This window comes from Dama dama, chromosome 1 (assembly GCF_033118175.1).
Source record: "Dama dama isolate Ldn47 chromosome 1, ASM3311817v1, whole genome shotgun sequence".
NCBI lineage: Eukaryota > Metazoa > Chordata > Mammalia > Artiodactyla > Cervidae > Dama > Dama dama.
Genome location: NC_083681.1, coordinates 62,265,752 through 62,280,801, shown reverse-complemented (window position 1 = coordinate 62,280,801; position 15,050 = coordinate 62,265,752). Strand labels below are relative to the sequence as shown.

At 44.8% G+C, this 15,050-nt stretch overlaps 2 protein-coding genes across 3 annotated transcripts in view; one reads left to right on the top strand and one right to left on the bottom strand.

Annotated features, from left to right (window-relative positions):
• The window catches only part of QSER1 (glutamine and serine rich 1), a 79,761-nt gene extending 78,905 nt beyond the window's left edge, over nucleotides 1–856 (bottom strand). Inside the window, exon 1 of the mRNA XM_061151412.1 lies at nucleotides 766–856. The gene's annotated coding sequence lies outside the window, so the exon portion shown is untranslated. The remainder of the gene's footprint in view (nucleotides 1–765) is intronic.
• On the top strand, nucleotides 30–6,191 carry LOC133062440 (copper transport protein ATOX1-like). 2 transcript variants are annotated; one of them, XM_061151436.1, is made up of 2 exons: nucleotides 30–106; nucleotides 5,757–6,191. In XM_061151436.1, exon 2 carries the CDS (start codon nucleotides 5,767–5,769, stop codon nucleotides 6,022–6,024), a length of 258 nt encoding a protein of 85 aa, XP_061007419.1. In that variant the 5' UTR covers nucleotides 30–106; nucleotides 5,757–5,766; the 3' UTR covers nucleotides 6,025–6,191. The 2 variants fall into 2 exon arrangements, with proteins under 2 accessions (XP_061007419.1, XP_061007409.1); XM_061151426.1 differs by lacking the exon at nucleotides 30–106 and adding an exon at nucleotides 395–476.
• The last annotated feature ends 8,859 nt before the right edge of the window (nucleotides 6,192–15,050 follow it).

The window sequence follows — 15,050 nt, the reverse complement described above, 5'->3', positions numbered from 1 at the left end:
CGCCCCCCACCTCCGGTTTCTCCCCAACTCTTAATCACCCCAAAAACACAGAAGGCAAAGAGAGATTCCTTACTTCCTGCTGTTGTTAAGAGGAGGACACCCAAGAGTAAGTTTGAACGCATGGAAGAGAAACAGCTTCATCTTGGCCACCACTGCGAACATATGTCACCCAGTCCAGGCGCAGCGTTCGCATCCCCGGGGCCCCCTCCCAGGCCCCCACGTCCCCGGGATTCTCCCGCAGCACAGGCCACCCCCTCGCCCCAGGTCCCCCAGTGTCAGAGACTCGGCTCCGCGCCTCTAGCGCTCCCGCCTCCCCCACCCTCACGCTCACCGCCCGGGCCCCCAAGACCACATTGTCCGTCACAATACAATGGAATGTCACTGCCCCGAACTCCTCGGCGCCCCGCTTGGCCCCCCGGCACGAGTCCCGAGTTTCCCTGATCGCGGAGTTCAGCCAGGAACCCAAACTTCACCATGTGAGAGCCTAGGACGCGGAGGTGAAGGGGACCCACGACTCCCGCCCAAGCCTCCCTTTTACCCACGCTCCCCCGCTGCGAATCCCGCATCGGGCGCCCCCACCCACCCCGAAACCACCCCAGAGGAGTTACCAGCCGCCTCTCCCGGCACGGTGAGGGCGAGGAGACGAGCAGGGGGGGCTCCCCGCCGACCCGAAGCCTCGGGCGGTGCTGCCCGGGGGCAAAGGCCCCAAACGCATCCCCGGCCTTTCCCGGCCCGCCAGGACCCCCCGCCGCCCACCCTCCCTACCTGGCCTTGAGGCTGGGGCTGCTACCGCCGCTGCTGGAGGCGGCGGCCGCGGCTCGGGGTTCGTAGGCCCAGGCGGGGGCGGGGGGTGCTGGGGCGGCGGCGCTGGAGGGGGCGGCGGGGGGCGCGGGCGGCGGCGGCGGCGGGTCGGCGAAGCCGGAGGTCGCGTAGTTCCTGTCCATCGTGGGGGCGGCGGAGGGCGGGCGGGCTGCGGCGGGGGCTCCTCTAGGGCCCAGTGAGAGGGGGGCGGGAGGGCAGGGAGGGGGCGGGGGGAGGAAGAGGAGGCGGCGGCGGCGGCGGAGGGAGCTGCCCTCTCACATGGCCGCGGGCGAGCGGGCGGAGGGCGCGCGGGCCGGTCTGTGCCAGGGGAAGCCGGGCCGCGGTGCGCCGCGAGGCCCCAGCTGGGCGTCAGGGGAGCGGCGGCACCCGCGGCCGGGACTCGCGGCGGCGGCGGCGGCGGCGGCTGCGCCCCATGTTGGTGGATTTCCCAGGATGCACCTCCCGCCCCCCCTCCGCCCCGCGGCCTCGCCCCGCCTCCCCTCGGCGCCCCGCGCTCGCGGCTCGCGGGCCAGAGACGGCCTCCTCCTCCGCCGCCGCCGCCGCCGCCGCCGCCGCTGGAAGGCCAGCCCGGGCGGAGAAGGCTTGAGGCCTGCCCGGCCCAGGCCGGCTCCGGGAATCGCAGGGGCGGCCGCCAGCCCTAGCCCGCGAGCCGCGGACTTCCCGCCCTCGGCTGCTCCAGGAGAAGCCGTCGGCGCTCGCCGCGCCCCGCGTGGGAAGGGGCCGCGCCTGCCGGCGTCCTCCGCGAAAGAGGGGGAAACAGCGGAAACCCGGCGCGGGGTGCTGCGGCGGGGGAGGCTTGTCAGCGCTTTGCCTGGAGTTCGTTATTTGACCCTTCGAGTTATTTTGAGTTACTCAAATACTCAGTTCCCACATCGCGACTCCTTTCTCTGCCCCTCGTCCCAAACCAGAAACAGCTGAGCAGACTGTTTTACAAGTTCCGTTTACTCCCTTCCTGCCCAAAACTTGCTGGGCTAGAGGACCCTTTTCCTGCTGTTAGGGGAGATTTATATTCAAAGAGATTCAAATTCAAACGTATTCTTTTCCAACCCTCGTTGAAAGGACCTTTCCCTGGGGGGCTTTTATTAACTGTCCCCACCCCCACCTTGGGGATTTTTCTCTTTCTGGGTTTCAGAATCTTCTGTCCCAAGATGAATACTGCCTCTTCATTGATTAATACAGCCACCATCTGGATGACTTTAATTACCATAAATTTAAACTCACTGTTGGATTTTTTTGTTTGAGACTTGGAACTTCAGCAGCACTCTACCCAAACGTTTCCTGTCCGGCGTCCAGGTTGTTTGGGGGAGGAGGGGAATTAAAGATTATTTGCGGTTCCCTGTTGTATGTGAGAGTTGTTGTTTCTTCTAGTAACTTAGGAGTAGTGAAACAAGAATCATAGAAATCACTATTTGGCCCTTAAGGCATAAAGTAAAAGTTAGTAACAGTGAAGTTGATTGACCATCACCCTTTTAAAAGATCAATACAGGTTTAACACCTATTTATGTGCTTAGTACAGAAATCTGTCCCTCAAGATAAGCTTAACATGAAGGTTAAACAAATAAGACAGGCATCGTAGAAGACAATAAACCTGATACATTATCTCTGATCACCATGCAAAAAGCAATTTAAACTTCAGTAATCCCTGGTTTTGGACCTGCTGTTCCTTCTGAGATTAATTTTGTCCTGGAAGATTCTGTTTTCCTCCTGGCGCCTACATCCTTTTGTTCCTATTCATTCCTTTTTTTTTTTGTAAGTCTTTCGTCACCTGTGCTGCTTGGAGTCCTGTCCCGGGGTGGGGAAGCAAGGAAGTGAGTAGTCGTTATTTGCAAATGAATTCAAATGTGTGGACACAAGTGACTTGGCCGATTTTATGTTAATCCCAGTATGCATTTTCTGAGGACATCTTTGAAAAGTGGTTTTCTTTGGAGAAGGAATTTGCCAGATAATCTAAGACCCTGCAGAGAAGTAACAAATCTTCCATACAACATTTATTTTTCTTACTCCTGACTGGAGATCTGTAATCCATATAAATAAAGCAAAGTTTTCACTACTATTCATTTGTAGGTATTTTTGTGAGCCCTAAAGTTTTGTCTGTATGAAAAGTGGAGTGGCATGTTATAAATGTTTTATGACAGTTTGATACCCACCACTGGTACTCAGAACTTACACAGGCAATACCAAACAAGGGGCAATAAAACCTTTATAGCCCCTCACACCATTATGTAGTTTGTTTATGTCACATAAATCAGAGAAAAAATATTAAGGGAAAATTTTAGTATTTTAAAAATAATATTACTCTGTCACCATATGTGATGTTCCTTTGCCCATTAAGTGAAATTTAGTTTAAGTCAATGCAAGTGTTTCTGATGTTGCAACATGTCTACAAATAACATCATAAAACATCACAAAGTCTTTTTGGTAAAATTAATGATGATATTACCTGAAGAATGTCGTCTTCCCTACTGAAAACATACTCCCAACACTGCAAACTTTTCATGTTATCTTTCAAATGATTCCCAACCCAGCTGTTTAAATCTGATCTGTTGTTCTTGTTTAGTCTGTAAATCTTGTCCAACTCTTTTGCACCCCCATGAACTGTAGCTCACCAGGCTCTTCAGTCCATGGGCTCTCCCAGGCAAGAATACTGGAGTGGGTAGTCATTTCCTTCTGCAGGGGATTTTCCTGACCCAGAGATCAAACCTGTGTCTCCTGCATTGCCGGCGGATTCTTTACCACTGAGCCACTGGGAGCCCTTTAAGTCTGATTTCAGTTCAGTTCAGTCGCTCAGTCGTGTCCAACTCTTTGCAACTTACACAGCACCAAAAGTCGACAATGAGCCTTGTTGTTCTTGTTTTAAATAAAAATATTCGTTCCATTTTTTGCCTGTGGAATTTAAGATCCAGATCAATGGTTATGTCTTTCATGACAGTTCCTCATCATTCCAAGGCAAAACCAATTGCTTCCTTTTCAGTTGCGCTATGGTGCCTATAACATTTACCGTATTTAACACTATCTTGTGGCATTATGATTCGTTGTATATCTGCCCCTTTCTCTCACAGATCATGAGTTCCTTCAAGGAAGGAGATGTGTTTAATTCATCCTTCTATTTGCAGTACTTAGTGCTACACCTGACATTAGGCTCTAAATACATATTTATTGAATGAATAAATCCAAATACAATTTTTTAAATGCCCATTCAGAAATTCCATTTAATCATTTACATACTCTTTTTCTGGAAACAAAGGCAATTTGGTTGCAAGATGAATTAAGATCCTACACTTAAAAGTCTTTCCTCCTCTTCCGTCCACATCTTCAATTCCTTGAGTTTTATTGTCTATAAGATAGTGATGTCTCAGAAATTGTCCGTGAGGGACTTACCTGGTGGTCCAGTGGTTAAGACTTTGTGCTCCCAATGCAGGGCACAAGGGTTCAATCCCTGGTCGGGGAACTAATATCCCACATGCTGCAAGGCATGACCAAAGAAAAGTGTCCATGGACACTCTTCTCACATTTCCCAGCTTCCTCCCATCCCATTAGAAAATCACCATGTATCTAAACTGGCAGGAAGCTTAGAGTAGTTCATCACCTACATTCTGCTGTTGAGGAAACTGAAGCCCAGGGTTCAGATTGTTTTAGGTTAATAGAGGCATTCAGTTGAGGGAGGAAGTAATGAGACTGTATCTCCACTGAGGCATCCTTGTTTTTTTAGCTTGTGGAGAAATGCAGTGTTGGGGGTTGACAGATTTGAAATGTAGTCAGTAAGTCCATATATTCTAATGTTACAAAAAGATAACCATTATTTAGAAAGATGCAAGAAGGTCAAGTTTTGTGGCAGTTGGGTTGATTAGGGGAGGGGCCTTAATCTTCCATTTTTCCTTTCTCTTCTGGCATAGGGAGGGAGAACTATAATCCTGTTTTTGCTTGGGGAGAACTGATTTCACTCTATTAGGTCAACATCAGAAATTAAATTACAACATCAGAAATGAGGGAGTTCCCTGATGGTTCAGTGGTTTGGACTTGGTACTTTCATGGCCGCTGCTGCTGCTGCTAAGTCGCTTCAGTCGTGTCCAACTGTGTGACCCCATAGATGGCAGCCCACCAGGCTCCTCCATCCCTGGGATTCTGCAGGCAAGAACACTGGAGTGGGTTGCCATTTCCTTCTCCAATGCATGAAAGGGAAAAGTGAAAGTGAAGTCCTCCGTCCATGGGATTTTCCAGGCAAGAGTATTGGAGTGGGGTGCCGTTGCCTTCTCCTTCATGGCCACAGCCCCCTGCCAAGGAACTAAGATCCCACAGAAAAAAAGGGGGGGGGGGGAATCAGAAATGAAGTCCCACTATCATTTTCTCTGAGGCTTAGATCCTATCAACCATCTTTGGCTGCTATCTCTGTTGCTTGTCTTACCCTCCAGGGAAACCGCAATGGGGTCAGAAAAGCTGCATTTATACCTGCTTCTTTGGAAGCCACAGGTGTCACTGAAAGACAGGGAGGAGTCACATTCCTTCCAGTGAGCAGAGCTTCAGGAAGCCTACTTGATCATCAGTTTTGCAGGTAGAGGAAGTGGTCTGAGCTATGAATTGGATGATCTCTTGAGCTCTGTGACTATAGTTTAGCTGATAGGGGTCTGGAAGAAGCCAGGTTGCATAATTGGAGACCAAGAGGTCAAGGGTTAGAGCCCACTTGAAGTATGGGCTGGAAAGGTAGGGATATGGTCTGATCAAGTCAATCATTGAATGTTATCTTTTATCTCCCTGAGTAGGTTACAGGAAATTTAAACCTCATTCTGTAAATTATAGCAGAAGAGAATGGCAATCTACTCCAGTATCCTTGCCTGGAGAATTCCATGGACAGAGGAGCCTGACAGGCTACAGTCCATGGCGTCGCAAAGAGTCAGACACGACTGAGCAACTAACACTTACACTTTTACTTTCATCAGAATAACCAATATGGAGAGCCAGGAAGCCGTCACCAACACCACTGCCGCCGCCTCTTCAGTTCCAACAAAGCATGAGTTCTCCGTGGACATGACCTGTGAAGCCTGCGCTAATGCTGTCACTCATGTCCTCAACAAGCTAGGAGGAGTTCAGTTTGACATTGACCTGCCCAACAAGAAGGTTTGCATCACCTCTGAGCATAGTGTGGACACTCTGCTGGAGACCCTGGAGAAAACAGGAAAGGCTGTTTCCTACCTTGGCCCCAAGTAGAGGGGGCCTGGGTGTCCAACCTGCAGAATAGATCCTCTCCCGTCTTCCAGACAGATCTGAGACCTGTCAGTCCTGCAATGGAGTTATGCAGAGACCCTCACTTACCCTGCTCCTCTGGAGCTCCCCTGCAGTAAAGTCCAGCTGCTTTTGCTGAGGAAGAAAAAGAAGTGTAGCCAATATGTATTGAATATGAATGTGCTGGGTCCTGTGCTATGGTCTTTTTATAGTTTATCTACAAACTGTAATATATCTATAACTATAGTTATTTAATCCTCAGAATATTCTTACACTGTGGGTATTGGTTATTATTTCCATTTTACAGGAAATTGAGGCTTAATGAAGTTAACTGCCCAAATCCTGTAAACTAATATAAATTGATGCTAATACAAGCGGAGCTTCAAACCAGCTATATTTGACTTCTGAACCCAATAAGCTTGGTTAAAGTGCTACTGCCAGGCATCTCCACTAAAGTGAAAGTGAAGGGAAAGTGAAGTCGCTCTTGGCGACCCCATGGACTGTAGCCTGCTATGGGATTCTCCAGGCAAGAATACTGGAGTGGGTTGCCATTTCCTTCCCCAGGGTATCTTCCCAACACAGGGATCAAACCCAGGTCTCCCGCACTACAGGCAGATCTTTACTGTCTGAGCCACGAGGGGCTCCTGTCTCCACTAAAGTGTGTCTATATTTTCTTTTATAGTAATATTTTGTTGGTACTTTAAGACTGTAAACTCCCAAAGCATCATTCCTTCACCGCTGGTTTTAGTATCTGTATTAGTTTCCTATGAGAGCTGCAACTTATTATCACAAACTGGGTGGCTTAAAGCCACAGAAATTTTTGTGTCACAATTCTGGAGGACAGAAGCCCCGAATCATGCTGTCTACAGGGCTGTGTGCTTCCCCTGGAGGCTCTTGGGGAGAATTCTTCCTTGCCTGTTTCAGCTTCTAGGGCATTCCTTAGGTTGGCCCCTTCATTCTAATTTCTGCCTCTGTCTTCACATTCTGTATGTCTGTCTTCTCCTCCATCCTTTTTAAGAACACTTGTCTTTGGGTTTAGGGCCCACCTGGTTAATCCAGCGTGATCTCATCTCAAAATCCTTAACTTATTGACATCACCAAAGACCCTTTTCCCAAATAAGGTCTCATTCACATGTTCTGTGGATTAGGAGATGGACACATCTTTGGGGGAACCGCCAATCAACTCACTATAGCATCCACTGGTGACTTTTGAAAAATGTAATCACATATGCACACACTTCTACAGTCATTTTTTTAAAGTGATATATTCAATTTTGTTGACCTTTATTTATTTGGCCACATGGCATGCATGCAGAACTTTCCCAACCAGGGATCAAACCTGTGCCCCTGCTTTGGAAGCATGCAGTCTTAACTACTGGACCACCAGGGAAGTCCACCTGATGATTCTTGATTGAAGCGATTCTTATTATGGTTACTGAATTGTGATTTTTCTAAATCCATCTTTTCTTTCATAATTATTAGTTATCATTCTTCTATAAGAAGGAACTTTTCCTTATCTCCTGTTTATCAACCCATCTATCTGTTTATTCATTTCAGTATAAATTCATGAATTATTTTTTATTCAGTGGATTTGCATTGTGCAGAATGAACTTGGCAGGTTCAGATTGTCCAAATGTATATTCCAAAGAAAGGTGTAGCCCTCGCCAGGCTCCAGGGGCTTCCCTAGTGGCTCAGCAATAAAGCATCTGTCTGTAATGCAAGAGATGTAAGAGATGCAGGTTTGATCCATCCCTAAGTTGGGAAGATCCCCTGGAGGAGGACATCACAACCCACTCCAATATTCTTGCCTGGACAATCCCATGGACAGTGGAGCCTGACAGGCTACCGTCCATAGGATCACAAAGAATGGAACACAACTGAAGCGACTTAGCATCCAGGCTTCAGAGCCATAACTTCTAAGCACTTGGAATATCCTGCCTGTTAAGAGTGGTTTTATTTACCCGAGGCCTTGGACCACACCAGTGAGTAATGCTAACAATGTGATTTATGGTGGGGGCTTTGGACCACACAGTATCAGCTTGACCTCTCGAAGGTTTAGGGAATTAAGATCAGTTACCAGGGAGTCAGCCACGCCTAAGTGAACAACCTCCCCCCAAAACCCAGGACATCAAGACTCAAATGAACTTCCGATTGGCAGTACTTCATGTGATGAATGTCTGCAGGACCCCATTGGGAGAGCACAACTTCAAGCTCAACCTCGTCTCCCTCACTTATACTCTGTTCTATGTGCCTTTTGCCATTGCTGATTTTAATCTATATCCTTTCATCATTGCTGATTTTAATCTATGTCCTTTCATCTTAACTGACTGTAACACCAGTGTAGCGACTTCACTGCCTTGGTAGTTCTTGCAGCAAATCATTGGATATGAGGATGATCTTGGGAGTCCTAGAACACAAAATTATAGTCCATTACCATATTTATCTATTTTGATGTTCAAATAGTCCCAAAACTGACTCAATACCCAAACATTTAATTACTTTAGTATACTTACTCACAATAAGGAGCCACAAGAATGTGAAGCAGGGAGTAAATGACCAAAGTCTCAGAAAATATTCCCTTGTCCTTCCTAACGCACTACCCCATTCCACCCACATCTGCCAGAATGGGACATCAATGCATCAACATGAGAAGTACATCTGTGTCTCTATATCTGTTCTGCAAATAAGAACATCTGGATGAACTGAGGGATTGGGATTGACATATATATATATATATTATATATATATCATGATATACTGTGCGTGAACTAGATAAGTAATGAGAACCTACTGTGTAGCTAGGGGAACCCAGTGCTGTGTGGTGACCTAAACAGGAGAGAAATCCAAAAAGGACGAGATATATGTATACATATAGCTGATTCACTTTGCTATACAGTGGAGACTAACGCAGTGTTGTAAGGCAACTATACTTCAAGAAAAACTAATTAAAAAAGAAGCAAACAAACAAAGAACATGAGAAGTACAGTCCTGGGAGTTCCCTGAGGGCCTAGTGGTTAGGATCTTGGATTCCATTGTACTGGCCCAGGTTCAGTCCCTAGTCGGGGCGCTAAGATCCCACAAACCGCATGGAGTGGCAGAAAAAAAATAAATAAAAGGAAAAAGAATAAGAATAAAAAAGGAACACAGTACCTTCACAGGTTTATACACATACACACACACACACACAGTCTACTCAGAGAACATTTTTTTATAATTTAAAAAGTCAGCACAGACTATTCAATATACTTGTTTTATTATAGTTATGCATACTCATTTTTTTTTTTTTTTTTTTGCTAGTCATGTAACATGGCTGCTTGCTGACAACTTCGGAAACTCATAGGGAAACCATTGGTCATGACAAGTTGTAGCAGACTCCTCTGGTGCCTGCATCGCAATCCCCTGGCTCACTTCTGAGACAGTGCTGACTGACTTTGTGCACAGAGCAGCCTAACCCAGGACACGGCCACTTGTCTTTCTACATTCAGCTTTCTTGGGCCTCCCTGGAGCTCCCTAGAATGTAGAGGAATTTGCATTTCCCCATCAGGAGAAACCTTCAATCAGTGAAGAATGGAAGTCACTGCTAAATACTCCAGCCTCCCAGCTTCCATGAGGACTGTTATGAGAGGTATTTTGCATCCTTGTGAGAGTGGCCTTTACACAAGTGACCCTTGTTTCTTGTTGATAATATGCCTTTGGTTTGTTGTCCTGTCCTACCTTTCTTCCTTTTCTGTCTTTCTTGCTGCCTCCCGATTAAACTGCTGCTGCTGCTGCTAAGTCACTTCAGTCGTGTCCGACTCTGTGCAACCCCATAGACGGCAGCCCACTAGACTCTGCTGTCCCTGGGATTCTACAGGCAAGAATACTGGAGTGGGCTGCCATTTCCTTCTCCAATGAAAGTGAAGTCGCTCAGTCGTGTCCGACTCTTCAAGACCCCATGGACTGCAGCCTACCAGGCTCCTCCATCCATGGGATTTTCCAGGCAAGAGTACTGGAGTGGGGTGCCATTGCCTTCTCTGCCCAATTAAACTACCTACACCCAAATTGTTGCACTTTTGGGGAACATTCTTATACTGATAAACTACTTAATTTTAGTGCTATAATTTGAGTTTTTATCAGTTCATTTCAGTTCAATCACAGTTGTGTCCAACTCTTTGTGACCCCATGGCCTGCAGCATGCCATGCTTTCCTGTCCTTCACCATCTCCTGGAGTTTGCTCAAACTCATGTCCATTGAGCTGGTAATGCCATTCAACCACCTCATCCTCTGTTGCTCCCTTTTCCTCCTGCTTTCTGTCTTTCCCAGTATCAGGGTCTTTTCCAGTGAGTTGGCTCTTTGCATCAGGTGGCCAAAATATTAGAGCTTCAGCTTCAGCATCAGCCCCTCCAATGAATATTCAAGGTTGATTTCCTTTAGGATTGACTGGTTGGATCTCCTTGCAGTCCAAGGGACTCTCAAGAGTCTTCTCTAGCACCACAGTTCAAAAGCAAGAATTTTTCGGCCCTGACCTTTCTTTATGGTCCAACTCTCACATCCATACATGACTGTATGTCCCTTGATAAGTAACTGGCCCCAAGTCTTAGTTATTCAGTCTTCTCATTAACTATGAATTGGTTAAGGGGACAAGGCAGGGTGAAGGAATGTTGCTAAAAGTACTAGAAGCTACATCTTGAAAACATGTTCAAGAGGTCAGAACTGGGACAATCCCAAAGTTACCAATACAAGGGTGAAACAAGGGCTGGGGCTTAAGGAAAAAAAAAACAACTGTGATCCTTCCAAACAAAAGCTTACATGCCCTCCCCCACCCTCCACTCTTGAAACAAAAGCTAAAAATACACTCTATGGAGAGACAGAATAACATCATGCTAAAGAGCATAGAGTGAAGCCAGGCTGCCTTCACTGCTAGTGTTTCTGCTGCTTACTGCGTGAACTTGAATAGGCTAGTTAACCTTTCTATGCCTCAGTCTCCTTTTTTCTAAAATATTTGCCTGTAGATTATTACTTAGGTAATAATGCCTGCCTCAAAGAGGTAATGAGAGAATTAAATAACAATATATGCCTAGAACAGTGCTGGGAACATAGTATTTAGTTTTGTTTTAGCTTTTTTGACATGAAGTAGATTAAAGAATAGTACAAAGAACACCCTATATCATAATAACGTTTATTACATTCACTTTCAAATTCTCAAACACATCATCTTCAACAGCATACTGGTAGTTCAGCCAAGCACAGTAAGGTGAAGAAAAATAGAAGAAAGTAAAACTCTCTATTTGTGAATGTCAAGATTATGTCATAGAACATTCTAAGGAAGAGTAGAATAATTGAATTTAACAAGATTACAGGATACAAGGTCAATAACTGAAAAATATTCATATTTTTATACAGTAACAATAAACAATTGGAAGATACAGTTTCGAAAAATTGAGGTATAATTCACAGATTCATTATCTCAAAGTAGTCAGTTCAATGGGTTTTAGTATATTCATAAATGACATAAACCAATGACACTATCTAATTCTAGAACATTTATATCACCTCTAAAAGAAATCTCATGTCTAATAGCAAACTCTTCTTTTTCCCTCCTCCCCCTAGCCTCTGACAACCATTAATCTACTTTCTGTCTATGAATTTGCCTATTCTGGGCTTTTCTTATAAATGGAATCATGTAATATGTGTGGTCTTTTGTGTCTGACTTCTTTCACTTAGCATAATGTTTTCAAGGTTCACCCATGTGGTAGCATCTATCAGTATTTCATTCCTTTTTATAGTTGAATAGTGGATTGTATGGATATGCCACATTTTGCATATTCATTCATAGTTTGGTAGACATTTGAGTGTTTCCACTGTTTGGTTATTATGAAAAGTGCTGCAATGAATATTTGTATACAAGTTTTTATGTGAATATGCTTTTAATTCTGTTGGATACATACCTAGAAGATGGAAGATTAAATTTTAGAAATAGCATTTTGAATAGCATAAAAAGACATGACCTGCTTAAGGATGAATTTAACAAAATAGGCAACCCTTGCATACTGAAACCTATGAATGTTGCTGAGAGATATTTTCAATAGCTTGAAAAATATATTATGGATTGGAGGACTCATAATCGTTGAGGGTGATTCTTCTCAAAATTTTCTGTATGTTTAATGCAATGCTAAATTCCCAGAAGTACTTTGATTTAGAAGTTGACAAGCTAGTTCTAAAATACACATGGTGGGGCTTCCCTGGTGGCTCAGTGGTAAAGAATCCACCTGCCAATGCAGGAGACACGGGTTCGATCCCTGGTCCGAAAAGATACCACATGCCTCAGAGCTGCTAAGCCCGTGTGCCACAGCTATTGAGCCTCTGCTCTAGAGCCCAGGAACCACGACTGCCGAGCCCAAGTGCTACAACTACTGAAACCTGCATGCGCTAGAGCCCGAGCTCCGCAGAGAGAGAAGCCACTGCAATGAGATGCCGTGCACAACTAGAGAGCAGCCCCCTCTCCTGGCAACTAGAGAAAAGCCAGCGCAGCGACAAAGACCCAGCATAGCCATAAATAAATAAATAAAATACACATGGAAATGCAAAGCGCTTTGAACAGCCAAAATAATTTGGGGAAAGAATAAAGTTGGAGGACTTATACTACTTCTTTTTAAGACTTACTACAAAGCTGTAGTGAGCAAAACAGTACAGTATTGGCACAACGATAGAGATGAATGAAACCTAATAGAGGGCCCCAAATATATCAATTGATTTCAACAAAGACTCCAAAATAATTCAGATAATTAGATGGGGAAAGGACAGCCTTTTAAATAAATCTTGCTAAAACAATTGCATAGTTGAATGGAGGAAAATGAATCTCAATCCTAACTTCATGCATACATAAAAATTAGACTTCCCTGTAAAAGTTGAAGCTATAAAATGTCTAGAAGAAAACAGAGGGGAGTCTTTACCGCTTTGGCACAGACAATGAATTATTGACAGGACATATGAAATAATGAACATAAAAGAAAAACAGATAAATTGGACTTTAAAATCAAAATTTTAAACTTGTGCTTTTTGAAAGACACTCCTAAGAAAATGAAAAGACAAGCCATGACAAGGACAAAATATTTGCCAAATACATATCTGATAGAGGATTTACATTAAGACTATAGAAAGAATCCTTGTAATTCACAAGGAAGAAGAAAACAGACCAATTAAAAAATGGCCGCAGATTTGAATGAATACTTGATAAAAGGAGACACGAATAGCTTGTTGTTGTGTTTAGTCACTAAGTCATGGCCAACTCTTTGCCACCCCATGGACTATAGCCCACCAGGCTTCCCTGTCCATGGGATTTCCCAGGTAAGAATACTGGAGTGAGATACACCGATGGCTAATAAACACATGAAAAGATGCTCGACATCGCTCATTGTTAGAGAAATGCAAATCAAAATTACCTCATACTGATCAAAATGGCCATCATAAAAAAATCTACAAACAATAAATCCGGAGAGGGTATGGAGCAAAGGGAACCCTCTGGCACTGTTGGTGGGAATGTAAATTGATAGAGCAACTATGGAAAATAGTATGGAAATTCCTTTAAAAAACTAGGAATAAAACTACCATATAACCCCACAATCCCACTTCTGGGCATATACCCTGAGGAAACCATAATTGAAAAAGACACATGTACCCTAATGTCCATTGCAGCACTATTTACAATAGTTAGGACATGGAAGCTACCTAGATGTCCATCACCAGATGAATCAATAAAGAAGTTGTGGTACATTAATACAATGGAATATTGCATGCGTGCTAAATCACTTCAGTTGTGTCTGACTCTTTGTGACCCTGCGGATGTAGCCTGGCAGGCTCCTCTGTCCATGGGATTCTCCAGGCAAGAATACTGGAGTGGGTTGCCATGCCCTCCTCCAGGGGATTTTCCCAGCCCAGGGATTGAACCTGCACCTCTTGCATTGTCTCCTGCATTACCACTGAGCCACGAAGAAGCCCACCCAGCCTTAAAAAGAATAATTTAAGTCAGTCCTAATGAGGTGGATGAACCTAGAGCCTGTTATACAGAGTGAAGTCAGAAAGAGAAAAACAAATATTGCTTATTAACACTAGGGCTTCCCAGGTGGCTCCAGTGATAAAGAATCTGTCTGCCAATGCAGGAGACACAAGAGATGTGGGTTCGATCCCTGGGTCAGGAAGATCCTCTGGAGTAGGAAATGACAAGCCACCCCAGTATTCTTGCCCAGAAAATTCCGTGGACAGTGGAGCCTGGCGGGTTACAGTCCATGGGGTTGCAAAAGAGTCGGACACAGCTGAGCACTGGCACAAGTAGCACTGGACGCTACTTTCCAGGACAAGTATTGTATGTGTGGTGAATAGCATTTCATACTTCATGTGCTGAGGTTCTTGATTCTATAGAATTAATGATCCTAGAGAATGCTATATATGGAATCTAGAAAGATGGTACTGATGAGCCTGTTTGCAGGGCAGCGATGGAGACCCCAGACATAGAGAACAGACTTGTGGACACAGTGGCAGAAGGAGAGGGTGGGATGAATTGAGAGAGTAGTGTGGGAGCATATAAATTACCGTATGTAAAGTGGATAGCCAGTGGAAATTTGCTGTATGCAGGGAGCTCAAATCAGGTGCTCTGTGACAACCTAGAGGAGTTAAACAGTGTAGGAGGGAGGGGACATATGTATACCTATGGCTGATTATGTTGATGTATGGCAAAAACCAGCACAATATTGTAAAGCAATTATCCTCCAATTCAAAATTTAAAAAAAAAAGCAAAACTGGAGTTGGTTGCCATTTCCTTTTCCACGATATCTTCCCCACCCAGGGACTGAACTCGCCTCTGCATTGGTGGGTGGATTCTTTACCACTGAGTCACCTGGGAAGCCCATATGAATGGCTAATAATCATATAAAAAGATAGTCACACACACACAAATTTCAAAGGTAATCAATATCATCAGTCATCAGGGAACTGCAGATTAAAAACACAATGAGAACACACAAAAAAGCAGTTAT